At 35.1% G+C, this 23,034-nt stretch overlaps 1 protein-coding gene across 9 annotated transcripts; it reads left to right on the top strand.

The window, feature by feature from the left end:
* Positions 1 to 10,354: 10,354 nt before the first annotated feature.
* Positions 10,355 to 19,287, top strand: LOC130051725 (homeobox protein PKNOX2-like). Of its 9 annotated transcripts, none has more exons than XM_056154280.1 (10): positions 10,355 to 10,479; positions 11,018 to 11,170; positions 11,401 to 11,481; positions 11,711 to 11,882; positions 12,062 to 12,388; positions 12,576 to 12,672; positions 12,765 to 12,868; positions 14,344 to 14,420; positions 14,583 to 14,821; positions 17,405 to 19,287. In XM_056154280.1, the coding sequence occupies exons 2-10, from the start codon at positions 11,082 to 11,084 to the stop codon at positions 17,524 to 17,526; spliced, it is 1,308 nt and encodes a 435-aa protein (XP_056010255.1). In that variant the 5' UTR covers positions 10,355 to 10,479; positions 11,018 to 11,081; the 3' UTR covers positions 17,527 to 19,287. The 9 variants fall into 9 exon arrangements, with proteins under 9 accessions (XP_056010255.1, XP_056010254.1, XP_056010249.1 ...); XM_056154279.1 differs by having other exon boundaries at positions 10,355 to 10,504; XM_056154274.1 differs by having other exon boundaries at positions 10,358 to 10,479; positions 12,555 to 12,672.
* The last annotated feature ends 3,747 nt before the right edge of the window (positions 19,288 to 23,034 follow it).

Raw genomic sequence — 23,034 nt, 5'->3', positions numbered from 1 at the left:
GTAAGTATATATACTGAGTATTGGTATGGATATACACTGAGTATCGGTATGGATATACACTGAGTATTGGTATGGATATATACTGAATATTGGTATGGATATATACTGAGTATCGGTTGCTTTTCTACTTTTAAACAAAACTTTGGTTTTGAGAATTATTTGAGATCAATTAAAAATTTTGAGCAAAGGAGAAGTCTAACACGTTTCCGTATATCAGCTCATAGACTAAACATTGAAAGGGGACGTTACCAAAAAATCCCTTGTCACGAGATATTTTGTCCAAGATGCAACAACAATTCAGTGGATGACGAAAAACATTTTTTATTCTCATGTAGTCATTTATCAGAAGAAAGGGTTATTTTATTCCAAATGATAGACAAATCATGTAAGAATTTTGTAAAGATGGACAGTGATCAAAAGCTTATCTGGCTAATGACCAATGAAGATGAAAATATCCTCATCCAAATTAGTAAGATGATTTTAAACAGTGGGATATAATACTACAAATGTTACATTTCATTGCATTATGCACATTTTCTTTCTTCATCATATTTTACACCTGTAGGCTGTCTTGGCTACTGGGAGTACAAGACCAACAGTCTGGTACAACAATTTACCACCAGATTGTTAACAGACACTGTCCCTTGGTGCTCCCTGTAATCAGGTCAACATATCGTGTTTTTATTCTCTCATATAACGCTATTCTCTTTTATATAAGTATTCTAACCTTCCTGCTTTAGACATAAAACATTCAAAACAACTGGATCCTACGTGTACATATGTAATATACTTACATGCTGTATTCAGTAAGATGATTTTGAACAGTGTAATGTGATACTGCAAGTACATGTCTTTGCTTTGTACACATTTCCTTTACTTTACACCTGTAAGCTGTCTTGGTTACTGGGAGTACAAGACTAACAATCTGGTACAATAGATTTACTACCAGACTGTTAACAGGCACTGTCCCTTGGTGCAATCAAGTAAACAATTCACGCCTTCTTTAACACTTCGTAAAAATTGTTTTCATTTATATAATTATTCTATTATCTCCCTGCATTAGCATAAAACATTCAGAACAACTGGATCCTACATGTACATGTGTTTTATACTTGCATACTGTTCTTACTGAAATATAATTATACCGATTTGATTACAATTGCAATTTTATATGTATTCACACAACACTATCATTATCTGCTATCCCAGAAACTGTGAAGCAGTTGGGTTATTTTATTCATCATGTTATTAATTTAAATCTTGTCTGTAATCAGTATTTCATATATAATTATAGATATGTGCAGTGCAGAAGTGTGAACTCTGTCAGTATTACCGGTAGTACTTCTAAATGATTGTTATTTATTTTCATTGTTATAATTAATTGCCTGTTAACATGTACATGCCCCCCGAGGGCCCTTGATTGGTGAATGAATATATATATACTGAGTATCGGTATGGATATACACTGAGTATCGGTATGTATATATACTGAATATTGGTATGGATATACACTGAGTATTGGTATCTATATATACTGAATATTGGTATGGATATATACTGAATATTGATATGTATACATGTATATACTGAGTATTTGTATGTATTTCAAGTTTCAACTTTCCTGGCCCAGTAGTTTTTGAGAAGATTTTTAAAGATTTTCCCTATATATTTGTATGTAAAACTTTGATCCCCTATTGTGGCCCCATCCTATCCTCGGGGGCCATGATTTGTACAAACGAAATGTGTGGATTCCCTGCCTATCTCACCCTAATATTGATTTATATATGTACAATCATTTCACTTTTTTGTTAGCTTTAGAGATTTACCTTCTACTGGTATACTAAAATCACGTTAAAACTTACAAAAAGTATGAAACGATTACATAACTAGAAATTAGTACGAGATAGACAGGGAATCCACAAATTTCGGAAAATTGTCGCCGCAAAAACATCAGGGGGTGGTGGTTACAAGTAGTATCCTTACTTCAGGTGCCTGTGTAAATAAACCAAAACGAATAATACGTACTGCTAAAAAAAAAAGGGGGGGGGGGTAAGTGTACTCCAAAAAGATGCAACCTTCTTGATCCATTAAGCGAAAATCCCTCTCAAGAAACTTTACGACCGTTTCCTATATTTTTGCTGTTACTGCCATTTTACAGGAAATTGAGGGCGTGCTTAATTCTGCGTATCGATGCGGTCCTAAGCTTCAGATAAAATACACGGTCGCCTATCTTGCGATCTACTGAAAGTCCGCATTTTAGCATTATAGACAATATTGAATCAGATTGAGTTCTAGATCTCTAAGGTAACTTGAATAAATCGCACTTGCATATATGGTGCATTTATATGCGCATTTTATTGTATCACCCTACATATTATTTGTAATCATACATGTGTAGTACACGCACTCTTTTGCAATATTTCAATCCACTTTGATATACACTATAAATAGTGTGCTTCTGTTTGAACCTCAGTTGTTGAAGCATATTCGTTATAGAATTAATTGAATAATTTTATAATTCAATTATTATTTTGATGATGCATACGAAGTGTAATCTAAAGTAGTCCTTTGTAATTTATCGAAGAGAAACGACAATTTTTAACATTATCATTTCCTCATCAAGACGATTAAAGACTGTATTATCATAATCCCTTTTCTTTTTTAATCAAAATGACAAAATGTAAAAGCACACTTTTTGGGTCACAATATTTACTTTAGGGAGTATAGTTTCTTTAGTTTCGGAGTTTAGATTTTTATTCAAAATTACATGGCTCTTGGGTGAATGGGAAATCTTTGTGTGGCCAGAGCTGGGCAACAAAATTAATGGTTAATCTTAATGATTACTAATTACCGACAGATATCCTCATCTATCGTTTTATATGTACGCGTACGCTGTTTAGGTACGAATTTACCATACTAAGGGGACCTACTTGTTCCGATTAAAACAATATCACGATCACAAAATACAGCAGTTTTTATTATTCGGTGTTGTGGAAATAATCATAGAAACATAAAATGTAGTTTTAATTAATATTTTTGCAAGAGTTGGGTTACTTAAAACCCAGTATTTACAAAGGGGCTGTGGAAATAGGTCAGTGTCTTCGACCGTGTTTGGGTTCCGACATTCACAAAACGTACTAGATTTACCGCTTTTTGGTAGGTGAAAACTCTGGTTTGGTACGTTTGTAGAAGAATTCTCAGAAACAGTTTATATTTTTTATGCACCTAGGTTACAAACAGTAATCTCTGCAAATTTTGAGTTATTACATGAAGCATTAATAGGGAAATCTAAAAAAAAAAATAAAAAATCGCTATCCGGGTCTTTCGGCTTTCGGGTTTCGGTCGTTCTACATTTACCGCTCACCGAGAATAGGACCGCAACGACGTGTTCAATTTCTCACCAGAGGGCGTATTACGCTGCGCTACAACACCTCTGTCAACGTCTAAATGTCAAGATTCTTGGCAAAACTTACCTATACCTATAGCATCATGGATAATAATTTTATAAGTTTAAGTTTTATGCTTTAAATCTTAAAGTAGGTTCACAAAAACAACGAATTCCATGATTATACTAATATTATTGAATGAATGAATATTAAATTTATATAAACCTTCTAATTCGCTCAGGTGTCTCATATTTACCATCTTCTGATTTTAAAAAATTCAGAGAAGTGTTTGATTTGCTCAGATATTATCATTACAGTTCGATATGCTAAGTTAGTTTTTGTACATTTTGATATAACTTTTTAGACGTTGACAGAGGTATTAGTGGAGCGTAGCGGGAACGATAACTCTGGATAGAGATTGCAACGTGTTATGCGCCACGTGTATTCAGGGGGATATAACTCGTGCTGCACTGGGACGAATATAATATTCACCGTGTACAATGCCACATGCGGGGACCGTGATCGGTGTAGCGCGGGGATGTGAATTCGAAGCGAAGAAAGTAGGTCAATAAGTATTCAAAGACTGATTGTGTTTAATCAAAATAAATCTAGATAGCCAAAAGTATTGCACGGAAGACAGTGGTTATTGGCAAGCGAGCACTAGCAACTGGGGAGTTTAGAACTCTTTGGAAATACCCAAACACTTCGACAATATACAAGTAGGGTAGGCGCCAGGTATATTTTTCGGTGTATTTAATGAGAAATCTCCACTCCTACTGCATAAACTCCAAAGTTTTTTTTGACCAGAAACATTACCTTTGAATGGGACTCAATATTCGACTGAAAAAACCAACACAAAATCATGATATGCCGAGTATTTGACTGAAAACCCTGTGTGGCGTAGGGGGGTGAAAATCTTGGAGTAGTCATGTCTAAGGTTTAATTCTGTCAAAGTTATGATACAATTACATGTAATACCATGAATTTCACGAATATCCAGAAATAAAGCAAGATGAAAGCATATGATATAAATGTTTTCAGGCACGTAGGATTTTTTTCTTCAAAAAAGTGGGGAGGGGGGGGGGGGGGGAGAGACGTCCACTTCACAAGCGTCTGAAAATTCTTGAAAAGCAAAAACGAAACAAATTATGGCATGTCAAACGTTGCAATATTTGATCTTTTCCATTTGTATTGTATAATTTTCCATTTGTATTCTATATTTTCCATTTGCATTGTATAATTTTTCATTTGCATTGTATAAATTCCATTTGTATTGTATAATTTTCCATTTGTATTCTATATTTTCAATTTGTATTGTATAATTTTCCATTTGTATTCTATATTTTCCATTTGCATTGTATAATTTTTCATTTGTATTGTATCCAGGGAATGTTTATTTTGATTTGTTACGAAGGATTTCATTAGTTAACGTCACTGATGTACCACAAATGTTGACGTCCTTAGCACACAGGGCCGTAGCAATGACGGTTCTTTATCGTGCCAACGCCTGTGCACCGATACGGAATATCTGTTTTAAGGTCATTACGGAAAGACCCGTGATTCTCACTTCTAAATGCCGAGTGTTTGGCAAAGGAGCAATCACTGTCTTTGTTTATGTCTTAGGTTTGATGCGGCAATGACAGTAACGGTTCTCGAACTCACGACCTCTCGCCCACAAACCAAGCGATATACTGAGCTACCGCGACCAGGTCATGCATGCAGGACTAGTTATTTTTAAAAATACGTAGTTAGCTCTAGTAATGGCGAATCCCCCCCCCCCCCCCCCCATATCATTTTTTTTAAAATAGAACTGTCCAGAAAAGCATGCACATTTTTATTTAGTTAAAATTCAGTAGATTCGGGGGACTTAATTCGGCTCTTGGGTCCCCACCAATTGTTAACATCGAGTTTGGTTTGTTACAACTATTCAATGGATTAATCTTAAGTTTGAATTTGGTAATGCGCGAGATGTTGAAGAGGTAAAGTTCAGGAGCCACGTTTCCCAAGAATGTACCGTATTTGCTAAGTGTAATGGCGTACCCCCCCCCCCCCTCCCCCAATTAATTGATCGCTTTTATGCGTCTAATGTGATCAGCATATTCAAACTAGTCTACTCTTTAACCACTGGCTGATCTAGATAATTCTGAACGAAAGGATGCAGTAAACTGCTGGATGTCTGGGGACTGTCTTAAGATCCCTAGTGAGTCCAGTGCAAATCCTTGGTGGAGGAAGGGGGGGGGGGGTTGCAGGGGAGGGCGAAGTCAGTGGCGGATTTAAGGGGGGCGCAGCCGGCGCCCCCCCCCCCCCCTTAAAATTTTTTAATTTAAGGTAACTCTTGTTATCTTGTTTAGTGAAAAATGTATTAAACGATAAAAGAAGCAATAATTTCTTCCATTCCCGGAGAAATAAATAACAAAATCTTTTGATTTTTTGAATTACTGTATTGAGAGAACTTAATTTTCCCAGAAACCCTTCAAATTTGCGTCATTTTACTAATTTCACTAAATATTAAAAATGACACATTTCAAGCCCTGTAAAATCTGGGAGCTTCCGGGGGCTTCGCCCCCTGGACCCCTACCAGGGCTTGGCCCTGGACCCACTAGGGGCCGCCTCAAGGCGGCCCCCAGACCACCTGCTTCATAAAGTGGCGCCCCCGTAACCGCAATTCTTGGATCCGCCCCTGTAACAAGTGCGTTCTGACAAAATAAAACGTACGTGCATTCTTTTTTCGACATCTATATACAAAATATCATATTTGTGAAGGGAGGGAGGGGGTCTCCAGGCGCAAGATTCCTCATTGCTAGCAACATGTATGTTCAACTAGTCCTTAAATATGGAACTGATCGCGATAGTTCAGTGATATACCCTTTGGTTCGTAACCGTGAAGTCGCATGTTCGAATTCTACTCGTGTCAAACTTTAGACGTAAATTAGTTAATACTTTCCCTTACGCATTACTATCTAAAAGTGAGAATCACGGATCTTTCGGATAATATGACCTTAAAACCCTGGGAGAAAACTAAAATAGGCTGTTCCTGCTACCTAATTCCATTCATGTACTGAGTATTTGGCAAATAGATATATATTGTTTAAAGAATCCCCACTGCTACGCCACTGTGCCCGTACAGTCTATTTGTGGTACGTCACCTGCAGCTGGTGACAGCTAAACATAAGTGGGACCTAAACTAATGAAATCCTTCGTAACAAATCAAAATAAACAATCCCTCGGATGCAATACAAATGAAAGATTTTGCAATGCAAATGGAAATTATACAATGCAAACGAAAAAGTTATATAATACAAATGGAAAATATAGAATACAAATGGAAAATTATACAATACAAATGGAAAAACATACAATACAAATGGAAAAACATACAATACAAATGGAAATTATACAATGCAAATGAAAAATTATACAATGCAAATGAAAAATTATACAATGCAAATGGAAAATATAGAATACAAATGGATAATTATACAATGCAAATGGAAAAGATCAAATATTGCAACGTTTGACATGCCATAACAAATATAACAAAACCCAGTTTAAATCCTAAATCGCGGAGGATGGAGGGCAAGAGATTGATCGGTTCCTTAAATTTTACAATTTAAATATTATTTTATTAATGGAGGTAGTTTATAGATCAAACTTTGTTCGTAAAATTAACTACCTATGCATGTACAGTAAAAAAAAAAAAAAAAAAAAAAAAACCTTTGGCACTCCCTTCTATTGTTACGTGTTTGATAATTATTTTTGTGTACATTTGAGTAAGTTGATTTACACTAAAATTGATTTTCAAAAGATCGAATTACACATGAGTAAACATATTTCAACAAAAATATTGCATTAGAGAAGCGTGTTCGATAAAATTATCATGTTGCGGTCATTGACTCCTGATGTACATGTATATTTTTGTCCACAGTGTGAAATGATTACAAGATAATACTTGCATGCTTTGTTTGTACATGTAATTTCTGAAAAGTAATAATGAAAACTTGATATTTTAATGACATCCTTACCCTGGTATATTTTTTTTAGGACTGCGAAAAATCACACAAGGGACACATAAATATAATCAATGACTAAAAGTATTGTACAGCGTCAGCAATATCATTTCAAATTGTCAGTAATTACACTATTCCTTAACTGGCACTTATTTACATGTACAATCAGAAATAGTAAATCCTTATAATGCTGCAATGAATTGAGGACCGCAACCAAACTCAGCCAGAGTTTGTTTTAACATGGACCGCAAGCATTCTCTCGCCAAAGGGTGCGTTACGCAAGATTCCCTTACATCTCTGTCAACACTTGCAATCACGTGACAATACAATCAAATGATATACACAGCCATTCTCATTTCCTTTCCTTTTAAAAGTTCTGACAACATGTGATACATCAGGCTCTTTCATAGCGCACTGGCACTTTGATAAGTACATTTTTACCATTAAGCTGTTTGTCTCTTATTTTACAAGTGTTATGGAATGTTTTACAGCCTTCCTTACTTTTGATTCCATGTTTACAGTGATCTCTACCACGTGAATGACCTACATTCATACGCATATTACGAAGTAGTTCCAAATTTAGTATCAGAAAACCGCGATTTTAAACAATTTACAGTAAGCACCCATCAAATTGCACCAAAAGCATTTCATAATATGACTAAATATTTAGTCCAAAACATAAATGTTGAATTATTAGAAATTTTTACCAGATTTCTGTAAAAAGCCGTTGACAGAGGTCTAGTGCTCGTACAATCTAATTAGAATTAGATGTTAGATCCGCTCACATACTCGCTACACAAACATCTAACATCCCATAGAGTGTCACGTCAGAGGTCAAATTTGCAACAGCCAATCAAATTTCCCCCTTCATATCGCAATTCCATGTATTGTTTACGTAAGGAAGAGAAAAAATGGCGGCACCCACGATCGTGACTTATTTATCGCGTGTTTTGTTTAAATTTTAAACTATGGCGACATCGGGGGATCTTTTCATGTATACTTCAACAAAGATGACGTGTAGCGAGTATGTGAGCGGATCTAACATCAAATTTTAATTAGATTGGTGCTCGTAGCGCACGAACCTTTGAGTGGAGAATAGGACCGCAACGTGTTATGCGCCACCTGTATTCAGGGGGAAATATCTCGTGCTGCACTGTGAAAAATGCCTTAAGTTTGATTTTGACGCATATAATATTTCTCACACAAATCATATATATGTGCTTGTTTGGTTGGGATTCCATCATTTCCTCTACATGCAATCAGTTTTACTCTGCAAAACACACATAAGTTTAAACATATAGATAACAGTCAATCATACACTGTGATTTTACTTGGGTTCCCTTTGAACAAAATGATTTGAGAATTTTCCATATAATTTTGAATAAAGACAATATTCGCTGTGCTGAAGATGTGTATTTTAGTGAGAAACTTAAAAGGATTCTCGGCCCCCTTACGCCACAAGATTTTCACCCCCCCCCCCCCCCCCCCAGGCCACACAGGGTTTTCAGTCAAATACTCGGCATATCATGATTTTGTGTTGGTTTTTTCAGTCGAATATTGAGTCCCATTCAAAGGTAATGTTTCTGGTCAAAAAAAACTTTGGAGTTTATGCAGTAGGAGTGGAGATTTCTCATTAAATACACCGAAAAATATACCTGGCGCCTACCCTACTTGTATATTGTCGAAGTGTTTGGGTATTTCCAAAGAGTTCTAAACTCCCCAGTTGCTAGTGCTCGCTTGCCAATAACCACTGTCTTCCGTGCAATACTTTTGGCTATCTAGATTTATTTTGATTAAACACAATCAGTCTTTGAATACTTATTGACCTACTTTCTTCGCTTCGAATTCACATCCCCGCGCTACACCGATCACGGTATCCGCATGTGGCATTGTACACGGTGATATTACTCACATAAATCGTATATGTGCTTGGTTGGTTGGGATTCCATCATTTCCTCTACATGCTATCAATTTTACTCAGCATAACACAGATAACTTTAAACATATAGATAACCGTCAATCATACACTGATTTTACTTGGGTTCCCTTTGAACAAAATGATTTGAGAATTTTCCATATAATTTTGAATAAAGACAATATTCGCTGTGCTGAAGATGTGTATTTTAGTGAGAAACTTTGCTTACGTGAATGGGATTCTCGGTCCCCTTACGCCACACGATTTTCACCCCCACCTCCACCCCCTAGGCCACACAGGGTTTTCAGTCAAATACTCGGCATATCATGATTTTGTGTTGGGTTTTTTTCTAGTCGAATATTGAGTACCATTCAAAGCTAATGTTTCTGGTCAAAAAATCTTGGGAGTTTATGCAGTAGGAATGAAGATTTTTCATTAAATACACCGAAAAATACATCCTGCGCCTACCCTACGTGTATATTGTCGAAGTGTTTGGGTATTTTCAAAGAGTTCTAAACTCCCCAATTGCTAGTGCTCGCTTGTCAATAACCATTGTCTTCCGTGCAATACTTTTGGCTATCTAGATTTGTTTTGATTAAACACAATCAGTCTTTAAATACTTATTGACGTACTTTCTTCGCTTTGAATTCACATCCCCGCGCTACACCGATCAAGGTCCCCGCATGTGACATTGTACACGGTGATTCAGTGATTATATCTTTTACTATTTGGAGATATATCTTCAAATGATTCGAGAGTTCTAATTTGAAAAGGTGGTTGCTACTTTTGATAGTGACGTACATTTTCGTTTCGACAAAAGAGGGTGCCCCCTACAAATCCGCCACCCCACCCCCTAAAAATCCGCCACCGTGAATCTCTACACACACACTCTCTCTCTCTCTCTCTCTCTCTCTCTCTCTCTCTCTCATTCTTTTGAATATTGGCAGTGGTGTGAACTTGAAGACCATTGATCTAAACCGTGTTGTCAAATTATACTATCATCGACTCGTTGATCTTTTTTCCTTTTTTTATTTAAATGATAGGGGCTTAGAACGTCTTTTTTGTACACCCGTTAGGAGCCTCAACGAAATATGGGGGCATCTGCTTCATTGTGACGTAAGTACACACGTGATAGGGTGGGCCAGTGTAATTGATGGGCGCCATTTTGACGGTGAGTGACAGTGTCTTTATGCGAGGTAGGCTGTCAATTAGCTGCCAGACTGCTTGTCAAACGTTGCAATGTTTACATTAATTTGCTTCTTATCATTGAAGATGAGGATTTAAAATAACAGATCAATGTTAATCATTAGTATTTTTTAACAGACAAGAAAAGTAAACTATTGTGATGTTTTTTATGTACGATTATTTGCAATTTGACCTATTTTCGACGAAGTTTATTTTTTCCGGCGTTTGGCACGGCCCCAAATTGTCATTCCTAGATCCAACTTGTCCGCTTTTCATCATAAATCAAATTTGATCAGTTACTTTGTATCTAATTTACTTAAGTTTATCATGTTCTGTAAACCTATTAGATCTAGTCTGTTTGCATTTCGAAGCACGAGTACGAGTGTAATGTTGCTAGCATTTACGATTAAACGAAGATCTTGCTTTATTTTGCTGTGAGTAATTTCGATGCTGTGAGTGGTAGCCTAGTTGTGTGTACTTATTTTGTCATTTAACAAGAAGTAAACATGACTGTAAATTTTCAGTGGTTTGAATACAAATGTTGCCGTTCAAGAACAAGACCGGTGTGTCACTTTTTGACCATTGAAAATGTCCATGGTTCAAGGACTCCCACCTACTTACACTGAGTCCAAATTGTTGAATAAAGGAGGAAATGCAACCTCCTCAGATGTTCACAGGTAAGTCGAGATCAAAATGTGAAAATACAAAATAATTTGTTTAATGAAATCATATCTTTACCCATTTACCGACTGAAAATAGAATAGATATTATATACATATTCAATATGTAAATATGATATTGTTTAGAAAAAAATGAAGTGTAACACTGTTTGATTTTTTTTCCCCGGCCGGAGATTAGAAAGGGTAAACATGCATATGAGTGAACTTTTTTTTTTATGTTATTATAGTTCAGTGGAGTCTATGGGGACAATCACAATACAGGAAATTAATGATGCACAGTATGAAGAGGAGAAGAAAAGAATATATGGGTTTGTAATCTGATTTTGAAAAGTTTTGGAAAAATCGTATATACCTTTCTCTGAATTCCATATCAAAAGCTTTAAGGAAACTAAATAATGTACATTTGTATAGGAAAAACTTAAAAACCTAATATATTTAGAGTGTTCTGAATTCAGTCATATAGATTCCTCAGTTGATTGACTTCAGAACTTCATCACTGTTGTGAAAAGTCGTCACAATTTTGATTCTCCTTTTCAGGCATCCACTTTTTCCTCTGATGGAGCTTCTATTTGTGAAATGTGAACAGGCATCTCAGACATCAGACTGTCCAAGTTCTGATAGTTTTGATGTAGACATACAGACATTTGTGCAGCGTCAGGAAAAAGAAAGAAAACCTTTCTTCAGTGACGATGCAGAACTGGACAATTTGGTGTGTGATCAGAATTTTACTGTTGAAATATTCAACAATAAGCAAGATATTTTGTGATAATTTAATTCTGCAGTTTCATGCAGCAATTGGTGCATCCGAACACCCCTAGGAGTTACATCCCTTTCTGAGCATAATGCATTTTTAAATCAATGAATGATATTTTCACTTTCTTTTTGCAGATGGTCAAATCTATACAGGTATTACGGATTCATTTGTTAGAACTTGAAAAAGTGAATGAGCTGTGTAAGGACTTTTGTAACAGATACATTAACTGCCTGAAGGGCAAACTACAAAGTGAGCAGCTGCTTCGTGTGGACACAGACTTTGATGACTTCAGTGAACATGGCTGCTCCCCACCCCTAAGTGGTGGTCAAGGATCAGGTACAGCGGGAGTGGTGTCTAGCACAGGAATGGTGATCCAACAGTCATCTTCGTCAATGCCCACGTTGAATCAGGTGTATCAGATGGTGCAGACACCGCAAGGATTGGTGGCTCAGCCTATACAGGTACTGCTCCTTTCACTTAATTGTTTTTAAAATATTTCATCTACATGTCACATGTTTTTATGGGTTACAATGAAAAAAGACTAGAAAATAGAGAAAGAATAATGATGATTAGATGATTAATTTGGGGAATAACGTAGATAATAGAGGTTTTGAAAATAAATTTTAGATACAAACCACACCATTACAGACTCCCATTGTGTCCAGTCCAGTGATACAGGGGAACACTACTCTGACTCAGTTGGGAATAGTCAACAGCCAGTCAGCTCAGTCCTCATCTGCCTTAGGTATGGATCCTCCTCAGGATAAGTCTTCAAAATCTATTTTCTTAAAGTTTGAATAGAATATTTCTGTTTATTAATTTCATTTCTGGGTGTAGATTCTGATGATGATGATCCACTTGGAAAGAAGAAAAGCAAGAGAGGGGTGCTTCCAAAACAGGCGACTCAGGTCATGAAGTCCTGGTTATTCCAACACATTGTGGTAAGCACAAGTTTATCTAATACAGAATTTTAGTAAGTGAATCTTTCTCTTTACATTTTCTGATTTTTTCAGAATTACTGTCACAAAATCAGTGAAAACTTGCCTAAAAGTTGAAGGCTTACATAATTTCTTCAGTTTTTCTGATCGAAGTTGCCAATTGTCTGTCTGTAAATTTTCCATAATTTCAATTTCTTAAGAGCCACATGACCAATTTTTTTTTTTTTCAAACTTAAGCTCATTTAGTCAAGGTAGATGCTATTGGAAGGTATAGTTTGAATTTGTATCTGGTCAATAACAATGTCAGATATCAACACTTTACAACAAGTTGTTAAGAGTGGTGAATAAAATAACCAAAATTACATTCACAAACACAATGTATTTAGCTCACCTGAGACAAAGTCTCAAGTGAGTTTTTCTGATGGAAATTTGTCCAGCATCTTTTGTCGTTAACTTTTCATATTTTCATCTTTCAATCCTTGAGTAAAGGGGATTTAAGTTTGTTTAAATGAAGGGCCATGTCTCCTTCGAAGGGAAGATAAACAAGAAAAACCAAAAATGGGGGAGGATGTGTCATTTAAATATCTCAAGAACCATTCAGCCAGAAAAGTTGAAATTTACATGAAAGCTTTCAGACATAGATAATCAAGAAAAGGCAAAAATAGGGTGGGATTATTTAAGAATCTTCTCAATAACTACTGGGTTACAAAACTTGAATTTTACATGAAAGTATCTGGACATAGTGTAGATTCAAGTTTCAAATCATTGTGTTCAGGGATAGTGGAGGGTCATAATAGTGGATCAAAGTTTTACCTGGGGATAAATAGGGAAAATCTTTAAAAATCTTCATCTCAATCTCAACAACAGCAGGACCATGATTAGTTATATTGACATGTAAGCATTTATTGGTAGTTAGAATTCAAGTTTGTTCAATTCAAAGGCACTGGCTTTGGGCCACAATGGGAGATCAAAGTATACAGGAAATTAATTAAAACAAATTCTTTTCAAGAGTTGCAGGGCCACACTAAACCATATAATATAATGCAAACATTCCTAAGTTTGTGCAAATTCAAATTTTTTTCTCTCTTTAAATCCTTACCCCTGGGATTAAGGTAGATCAAATTTAACATACTGCATGTATACAGGAAAGAAAAAAATCTTTTTAAAAGTATTCTTCTACAGAACACCAAGGTTACATTAGTCATATTGGTATTGAGACATCCCCATGTTGTGTGAATTCAAGTTTGGTTATGTTGTGACCCTTTGGGGATAGGTTTGGGTACAATATGGAGTCAGAACTTCTCTTGGGAATAAAGATTGCAAAAAAAATCTTTTCAAAATTACAAACTTTGAACAGCAGCAGGGGCAGGGTAACTCTGGTGATTGATGTGGCCCATTGACCTCTTGTTTGTTTTAACATGACACCCCTGCAGTCACACTGTATAAAAACAATAGGTTTAATTTTATATGTTATACAGCATCCATATCCTACAGAAGATGAGAAGAGACAAATTGCCAGTCAAACAAATCTGACATTGTTACAAGTCAACAATTGGTAAGAATATGAATATACTACAGATCTAATTTGAAATTGTAATTTTTTTATGGGGGGGGGGGGATATAACACATCACAACAATCATTGAAATTGAATTTTTGATAAAGAAATGCACAATATGATATACTTTTGTTTGATGTATTTGAAATGATTGCATTTAGGTTCATAAATGCCAGAAGAAGAATTCTGCAGCCAATGTTAGATGCCAGTAACCCAGAACCTACAAAGAAAGCAAAGTCGAAACCTCAAAATCGTCCATTACAGAGGTTTTGGCCAGAAAGTATAGCCAACATTCAGCCCCAGCTACCTTCAGGAATGCAGGCCTCAGTCAAATCTGAGGCATCTACTACGGTCACGGACACAATACAAACACAGCCTATTGTCATACCCATAGTTACTGGTATGTCTTAGTTTGATTAGCCATGGTAAAACAATGCAGAAAATGAGTTCATGTTTTTGAGCACACAACTTGTCAAGTTTACATGTGTCATATCCATAACAGTGAAATGAGCAGGATAGTTGGTAGTCATAGATTTCATGGTTTTGTCAGGACAAAGATGCAACTACATTGTACCTAGTCTGTGGTGGACATTGACTACAAAATATTACCGTGATATTGTACTACTTCAACTGAATTGCAATAAGATATTACTTTACATTGAATAAATTTCAATTTTAAAACAAAACATCTTAGCAAGATTTTTGTTGAAAATTGAAATCCTATCTATCTTAAATAAATGAAGTGAGCTATTCTGATCACTTTTTGTCTGGCATCAGTCTGTTCATAAACTTTTAACATTGTTGACTTCTTCTCCAGAACCACAGGGCTGCTTTCAGCCAAACTTGACACCAAGCATGCTTGGATAAAGTGGATTCAAGTTTCTTTAAATGAAGTGCCACACCGTTTTTGAAGTGAAGATAATTAAGAATTAGTAAAAAATTTGTGGCATCTTTTAAAGTCTCAAGAACCATTGGGCCAATCTCATTCAAACTTGGCGCAAATCATCCTTGTGTGAAGGGGATTCATGTTTCATTATTCATGGTCCTGTATATCTGAAACTTAGACCTTGGTGGTAACTTTTGAATGATGAGTGATAGAGATTTCATATGTGTTTACCTTTGTTTTGGTAAGTTTTTGACCTTGTGACTGTGACCTTTGAGTTTGATCTACTTTTATGAAAATCTAACCTAAGCAGTATCTCCTGAACTATTTAAGGTAGAGTTTTCACATTTTGTATAAAGATTCTTTATGTCAAGAAACTTCATTTGATGCAAAGATCCTTGAATTTGTGACCTTGACCTTGGAGTTTGACTCAAATTTTAAATCTTAAGTTTTACCTGTTCATAACTTTTGAATAGTGAATGTTACATATTTCATATACATGTATGCATTCCTTATGACAAGACCTTTCTTTTTTGGGACCAAAGAATTTAACTTTGTAATCTTGATCTTGGATTTTGACTGACTTTTAAGAAAAGTTAACTTGGGCAATATCCTAATATCCTCTGAACTGTTTAAGGTAAGGATTTCATGTGGTGTGTATGGAAATTCTTTGTATTTCATACCATGATTTTTTTTACCTTGTGACTTTGTATCATGGTTATGTTGTGACCTTATGGGGCTAGGTTGTGATTGCAAAAAAAAACCTTTTCAAAATCACAATAGCTGAACAACAGCAGGGTCAAAGTGTTTCATGTAAGCGTCTAGCGATATGGGCCTCTTGTTATTTGAAAGACTGCATTTCATCTCGTTATCAGTCAGAATTTCATTATAAACAATCTTGTTGTAATAATAAGTTTTATCAAAGAAATATGAAGATATATTGAACAGAGAACCTATCATTATCTTACAATAAGCAACATTGTGTTCTAAGTTCATTGTAAATGAAGTCTGCTTACTACAAGCCAATCAATTGAAATCTATAGAAATTATGTGCTTTTGATTACAATATAAGATGTTGATAGATTTAAGTATTCAATAGTTTACATTGTAATATTAATCAAAATACAGTGATTACTGAGGTATTCTTGCCTCTGGTGATCCTGTCTCATTTTGTCCATTTTTTGTAAATTTATATACTATTTTCTAACTACATACATTGAATAAGAAAACATATACAAGACAATACTATTACACTATCACACAGATATACACATACACACATTCAATATATAGAGGAAATACTCTATATATAGCACTAAACTTGTGGTCAACGAACTACATGTAACCAGTAATTATCATAAATTATTTTAAAATAAAACACTGAGGAAAAAATTTGAATGTGCGTTCTGCAATATCATTTTTAAAGTTATTCTATGAAACACAAAAATTGATTTCTTATAAAAATGGTGATACTGAAAATTTTGATGCCGTTTGGAACAGATAGAACCAAATATTTTCATAGCTCTCTCTCTCTCTCCTTTCTTTTTCTCTCTCTCTAAAAGAAGTAAACACTTCTGTAATTGTATATTATATGTATATATTATGAAGATATACCATGAACTATGTACAGAATGTTGAAAAATGATATTTAAAAAAAATAGCCTGGTATCTAAAAGACTTACACCCATATGTTTGTTGAATAAACTTTGGTAAAACCGCATATTTTTTGTGTCTAAAAGAATATGGTGCATCTTTAATTTGAATAAAATCTTGTAGGAAGGTTTGACATTGTTAAAAATTCTAGGACATTCTAAGGCCATTGTTCTGATGTGTCTGAGTGTAAGACGGTAATTTTGATTGTTTTAAAAAGGTAACTGTTCTAGTTTTTGTATCATTGTATACGAAATATAAAACTCTTTTTTCATTTTTTTTCCCATTACACCACATAGAAAACTTGATAATTTGCAGGAAACTGTTTAAGATCCTATGGTAAAAGCTGTGTATATTACTGGATATTATTATAACAGCATTCCAGAAATATACTGATGTAGTTCAATCAATTTAGGTCTCTTTAAAAGTGCAACCTATATTTAATTATAGTGCCAGCCGAAAGTGAACAAGAGGCATCAAGTGGCCAGGATAGAAAAGATAGTCAAGATTTGATTTCATTATCCAGCAACAGAGAGGCAATAGACTCGTCCAATGAGGCAGATCCACATTGACAAAGAGACAAGAGGAGAGATGAGTTTTAAGCTGCCAAAGACAGTCAACCAGCTATGTGTGTACATGTTATTGCTGATAAAACAAGGTGTGAAACTCGAAAACAAACAATGCATCTTTGAAAGTACTGTTATTTGATTTGTAGTTTAGTTAATGTGCCAAATCAAAATGGTTTTACTAGTTGTTTTCAGAAATGGTGTACAAATGATGAAATAAGTCAAAACTTCCAACACTTACTCATGCATATTTTAAGCCATGTAATATCTTGTACTATCTAAAATTTCAATGTTTGGCAAATGGAGGAAGTCTAGAACAAATGTATTTCCCCAGGAGGTACCAAACAATTTTCTTTTTACCCCGTAGTCTGGGGCATATAGTGTTGCCTTTTCCCATCATTTTGTGATAAATCAGCTTCCATTCATTATCTCTGCTACAGATGACACATATTCAACTAAAATTTGGTATATGTAAATTCTTATTTGGTTCTGATTGAAAAAAAATTGACAAAGTTTTATCCCTTAGACTTAGAAAATTTCAAACCATTCATAGTTTCTGGTCATTATCTCGATCTGACATGCATGGACATTTTGAACTTTTTGAAATTCAGGATATAGATATGTCACAAGAATTCGCAGGTCAAGATGTCAAAAAAAAATTGGCAGAGTTATGTCCCTTGGACTTTTAAAATTTCATTTGTGTTACTTTTATACATTTAGTTAAGAGGTGTTATTCTGCAAAGTCAAACAGATTCTTCTGTATCATAATACTAGTGTAGATGCTGTATAAAGTGATATTTCATACATTTGTGTTATATCTATTTTGTGTTGAAGCTCATACTTGTCAAAGGGTTTTTATGAACAGACATTTTATGCACTTATACATAGAAGGTTTGAACTGTTTATCAATAATTTAATGTACTCTTGCAAAAAAGGTACAGCTGGAAGTTTGAAATGGCTTAAGCATCATTAGATTATGGTGTTCATTTTATGTTTTTAAAAATGTTTTAAAAAGGTTTTGCTCTTATATGGTTTCATGAGTCTGAATGTACGAGTTTCTCTGTCCTGTTTTATTTTACTGTAGATCAGGGTTTTTTTAACAAGAGTGTTCAGTGAGAGAACAAACTCAAAAAAGAATTGGTCCTCGCAATGTTTTCTCTCATTTAGGTTTTAATATTAGTACCCTATCATGCACAAATATTCTTCTAGTGTACATATTCACAATGTTGATTGAACAAAAATAGATTCTGTCAAAAGTTTCTAGATTTACAGTGTGCATCCTATGGATTTACAGTATGCACAGTAAATTTTACCTTGTTTATGTTGGACTTGAATATAAAGTAAATAATGTATTTGTCATTAAAAGGATGTTATATTTGTATTTTCTGGAGAAAAGAAAGATTAGGAGCCAAAGTAACAGTATTTAAATTAAAAGCATTATCGTTTTTATCCATATTGTGAGCACATCATTGAAAGATGAGTTAGCATTTGAAAGCATTTAAGCCATTGAAACATGCTGTTTACAAAAGCATGATTAAGCTATCCATGTGAATAAGCGAGTGTTTGTAAACCAAATTTCATTATGTTAATATGTAAATAGAAATAGCAGTAGATTGTTGCTTCATGTCGATGCCACATTTTGATTATGCGATATCTGGTGCTTAGCTTTGATACGCTGTATATTTTTCCCCATTTTGTACTTTTACGTACACTGTTCTGTTAAAGAAGAAAGAAAAATAATAAAAAAAACAAGAGGAGTATTTTAAAGGAATTTCATTGTGTTTTTGTGGAAAGATGTCATTTGCATTTCCGCAGATGGTGCTTTAAATACAAAATGAATCGACCACAGGTATACCTTTGGTACTGGTGTTTGTCATTGAATATCTCCCTCCTAGAAATTATCTTGGCCATACACATGTTCTTGTATAAATTTGTTAAAGAAATATCAAAGTATTTTCAGTGAAGACGACATTATGAACTGCAATTACTCTGCTGCCATTTTCCATGATGCGCATTAGTCCATTCAGAGTTATACAATATATATTAGAGAAATTCTTCAACAAATCATCTGAACAACAAAATTCTATAATTTTAATGATACTTAATGGATTAAATTTAAAATATGTTTTAGAATTTGAAAAATGTTTGGGCATATAAAGCTGTTTAATGCCACTTGCTCTTTCTAAGCAAGCCTCCTCATACAGTGTAGATTCAATTTTATTCTCGCCAATGTCCCCCTGGGCCACAATGGGGGTTAAACTTTTGCATTTAGTCTTCTGATTTTATGTTGATTTACATCTTGTTCAAGAACATTTTACTCAGATGGAGACATCAACAGCATAAATTTTGACTTGTGCATGTTTCTCCAGATGACTGAGGGTTCTTTATTGTGCCAATGCCTACTCGGATATAAACTTCTATTTTTAAAGGTCATATCTTTAAGACCCATGATTTTCACTTTTAATGCCAGACATAACAGTCGCATTTAAATGTCTTGGAGGCAGTGAAAATCAAACCGAAGAACAGTCTTTTTGAAAATCTTTTCAAGAACCACAAGGGTGCATATGTCAGCAAGTTTTACTTACATATACATTGTTAATTTCTTCTGAAAATTTTTTCTCAAACCACAAAACATATCGAATATGCAAGCATCCTCATTAAGTGTAGATTAAAGTTTGTGCATTAATTTCATGAGGGACTGGTGAGTGATGGGCCTCTTGGTTATTGCTGCTCCTACTGAATGAGGCAACATGGGATACCTCCACCAAACACTATTAAAATGGAGTAGAGATGGAGGCAAGGAATGTATCTGATAGTTATGTATTGTGAACCCAGAAACCTTATTTCGCTCTCCAAGGTGGAATGTCCAGATAGCTATATACCCTCATCATTGGTGGCATCTGTCGACAGCAGGTTAAACTTTTTGATATTGTTTATTTCAAGTAAAGTATTAACTTTACACGATTCAATCTTGCTTTGATTTTGATTCATCTGTATACGTATTCAACCATTTATGATTTGGATGTCATTGCTCAATGACTATTTTCTTCATGCATAAGGTTTAAACTTGTACAAGAATATATTGGGATGCTCACTGCTACTCGTGATATGGATAATGCATTGACCTACACTCTCTGAATGAGTGATCAGTTTAATATTTCTGCTATATGGTTCAAACTTAACTGTGTAACAGAAAATGCAATGGACCAGACCAGGATTCAAACCAAATGAATCTCCAGTCAGGTGCTCTACCAACTGAGCTATCTGTCCACTGGCGATCGAACCCGAATGACACCACATTCCTCCCTCCTTGTCTCCACACCTTGAATACATCAGCTGAGTATCTTTAAATAACACCAGGCAGGCATTTTCACCTGTCAGTTTCAGGGGCTGGTCTATGGCACCAAATGCAACAGGAAAGGAGAAAATGCATTAGACTAGACCAGGATTTGAACCAAGGCCCCCTGAATTTCTAGTCAGGTGTGTTACCAATTGAGCCATTTGGCCACTGGTAATTGAACCCATCTGACAGCTACAGTTGTCTTCCAGCAACTCGTGTACTATTTAAAGACGTAATTGCTTGACCTTAACCCATAAACAAGAGGGCCATGGGTCACATCGCTCATATTTAAAGATTTTTCCTATATATTCGCATGTAAAACTTTGATCCTTATTGTGGCCCCAACCTACCCCCAGGGGCCATGATTTTTTCAAAATTCGAATGTGGACCATGTCCAGGGCTTGAAGCCAACTTTTTATGTCACGAGTCCAGCTGGACTGATGGGGTATAATTTCAACCAGTCCGCAGAAAAAAATACCAGCCAGTCCAACAGTTTTCCAGAAATAATTAAACATATTTCGTTAATGTTATTAAAATGAAATTTAACCCAATATGCCTCAGACAATATTGTTACACTTAAATGTGGGATTTATATTTACGAATCAGATTCGTCTGATATCTACAGATCGAAGCATGCCATATGTGTATAAATTTCATAAGTATATTTTCCAAAGTGATGCTTTAGAAAATTAACTGGTCCCATCGGAATGACTAAAACAAATGTCAGTCAGTCCGCCAGACATTTAACCAGTCACAGACTGACGGGCATATGTTAATTTCGAGCCCTGGTCTCGGGAAGCTTTCATGTGAATGTAAATTTTTCTGGCCCAGTGGTTTTTCAGAAGATTTTCCCTATATATTTGTATGTAAAACTTTGATCCCCTATTGTCGCCTCATCTTACCCCCGGGGGCCATAATTTTTATAAACTTGAATCTGCACTATGTCAGAAAGCTTTCATGTAAATTTCAACTTTCCTGGCCCAGTATTTTTTGAGAAAATTTTCCCTATATATTTGTATGTAAAACTTTGATCCCCTATTGTGGCCCCATCCAATCCTCGGGGGCCATGATTTTAACAAACTTGAATCTGCACTATGTCAGGAAGCTTTCATGTAAATTTCAGCTTTTCTGGCCCAGTGGTTCTTGGGAGATTTTTAAAGATTTGTCCTATATATTTGTATGTAAAACTTTTGATCCCCTATTGTGGCCCCATCCAACCCCTGGGGTCCACGATTTTTACAAACTTGAATCTACACTATGTCAGGAAGCTTTCATGTAAATTTCAGCTTTTTTGGCCCAGTGGTTCTTGAATAGAAGATTTTGAAAGATTTGTCCTATATATTTGTATGTAAAACTTTTGATCCCCTATTGTGGCCCCAACCAACCCCCTGGAGCTATAATTTTAACAAACTTGAATCTGCACTATGTCAGAAAGCTTTCATGTAAATTTCCGCTTTTCTGGCCCAGTGGCTCTTGAGAAAATTTTTAAATGACCCGGCCCACCCTATTTTTGCATGTTTGTGATTATCTCCCCTTTGAAAGGGACATGGCCCTTCATTTGAACAAACTTGAAAGCCCTTTACCCAACGATGCTTTTGGCCAAGTTTGGTTGAAATTGGCCCAGTGGTTCTGGAGAAAAAGTCGAAAATGTAAAAAGTTTACAGACGACAGACAACATGCGATCAGAAAAGCTCACTTGAGCTTTCAGCTCAGGTGAGCTAAAAATCAATAAATGTCTTCCTCAGTCTGTGTTAGGAATTCAGTGATTTTAAGGAAGTTAGTTCTCTGCATTTAAGCACAACTGTGCAGGATGCTATAACTGTTTAGATACTGATCCAATATCATTTCATTTGTCCAAACATGTTATATATTTATTACTTAAACCTATATCCAGTTGAAAAATGTTATGTCAGTTCAAATTTTGAAAGGGTGTGGAAAGGACATCTTGTGTTGGAAGAATTGTTTAAACAAAAAGTTTTTAATTTGCACGATTGTCAATATTTATACCCCTTAATGTGTATTTCAATTTTGTAATTTATGATACAAGTAGCAGATACTTTGAACTAATTTAAATGTTGTAAATTCATTAATTTGGTCGATATGTTTTTTCAGACAAAACAGCTATTCTTAAAAACATCTATATTTAATGATTTACCTGAAATTTTGTATGAAAA

This window comes from Ostrea edulis, chromosome 2, assembly GCF_947568905.1.
Source record: "Ostrea edulis chromosome 2, xbOstEdul1.1, whole genome shotgun sequence".
NCBI classification, from domain to species: Eukaryota; Metazoa; Mollusca; class Bivalvia; order Ostreida; family Ostreidae; genus Ostrea; species Ostrea edulis.
Note: the sequence above shows the minus strand (reverse complement) of the source record. Positions and strands in the feature narration are given on the sequence as shown.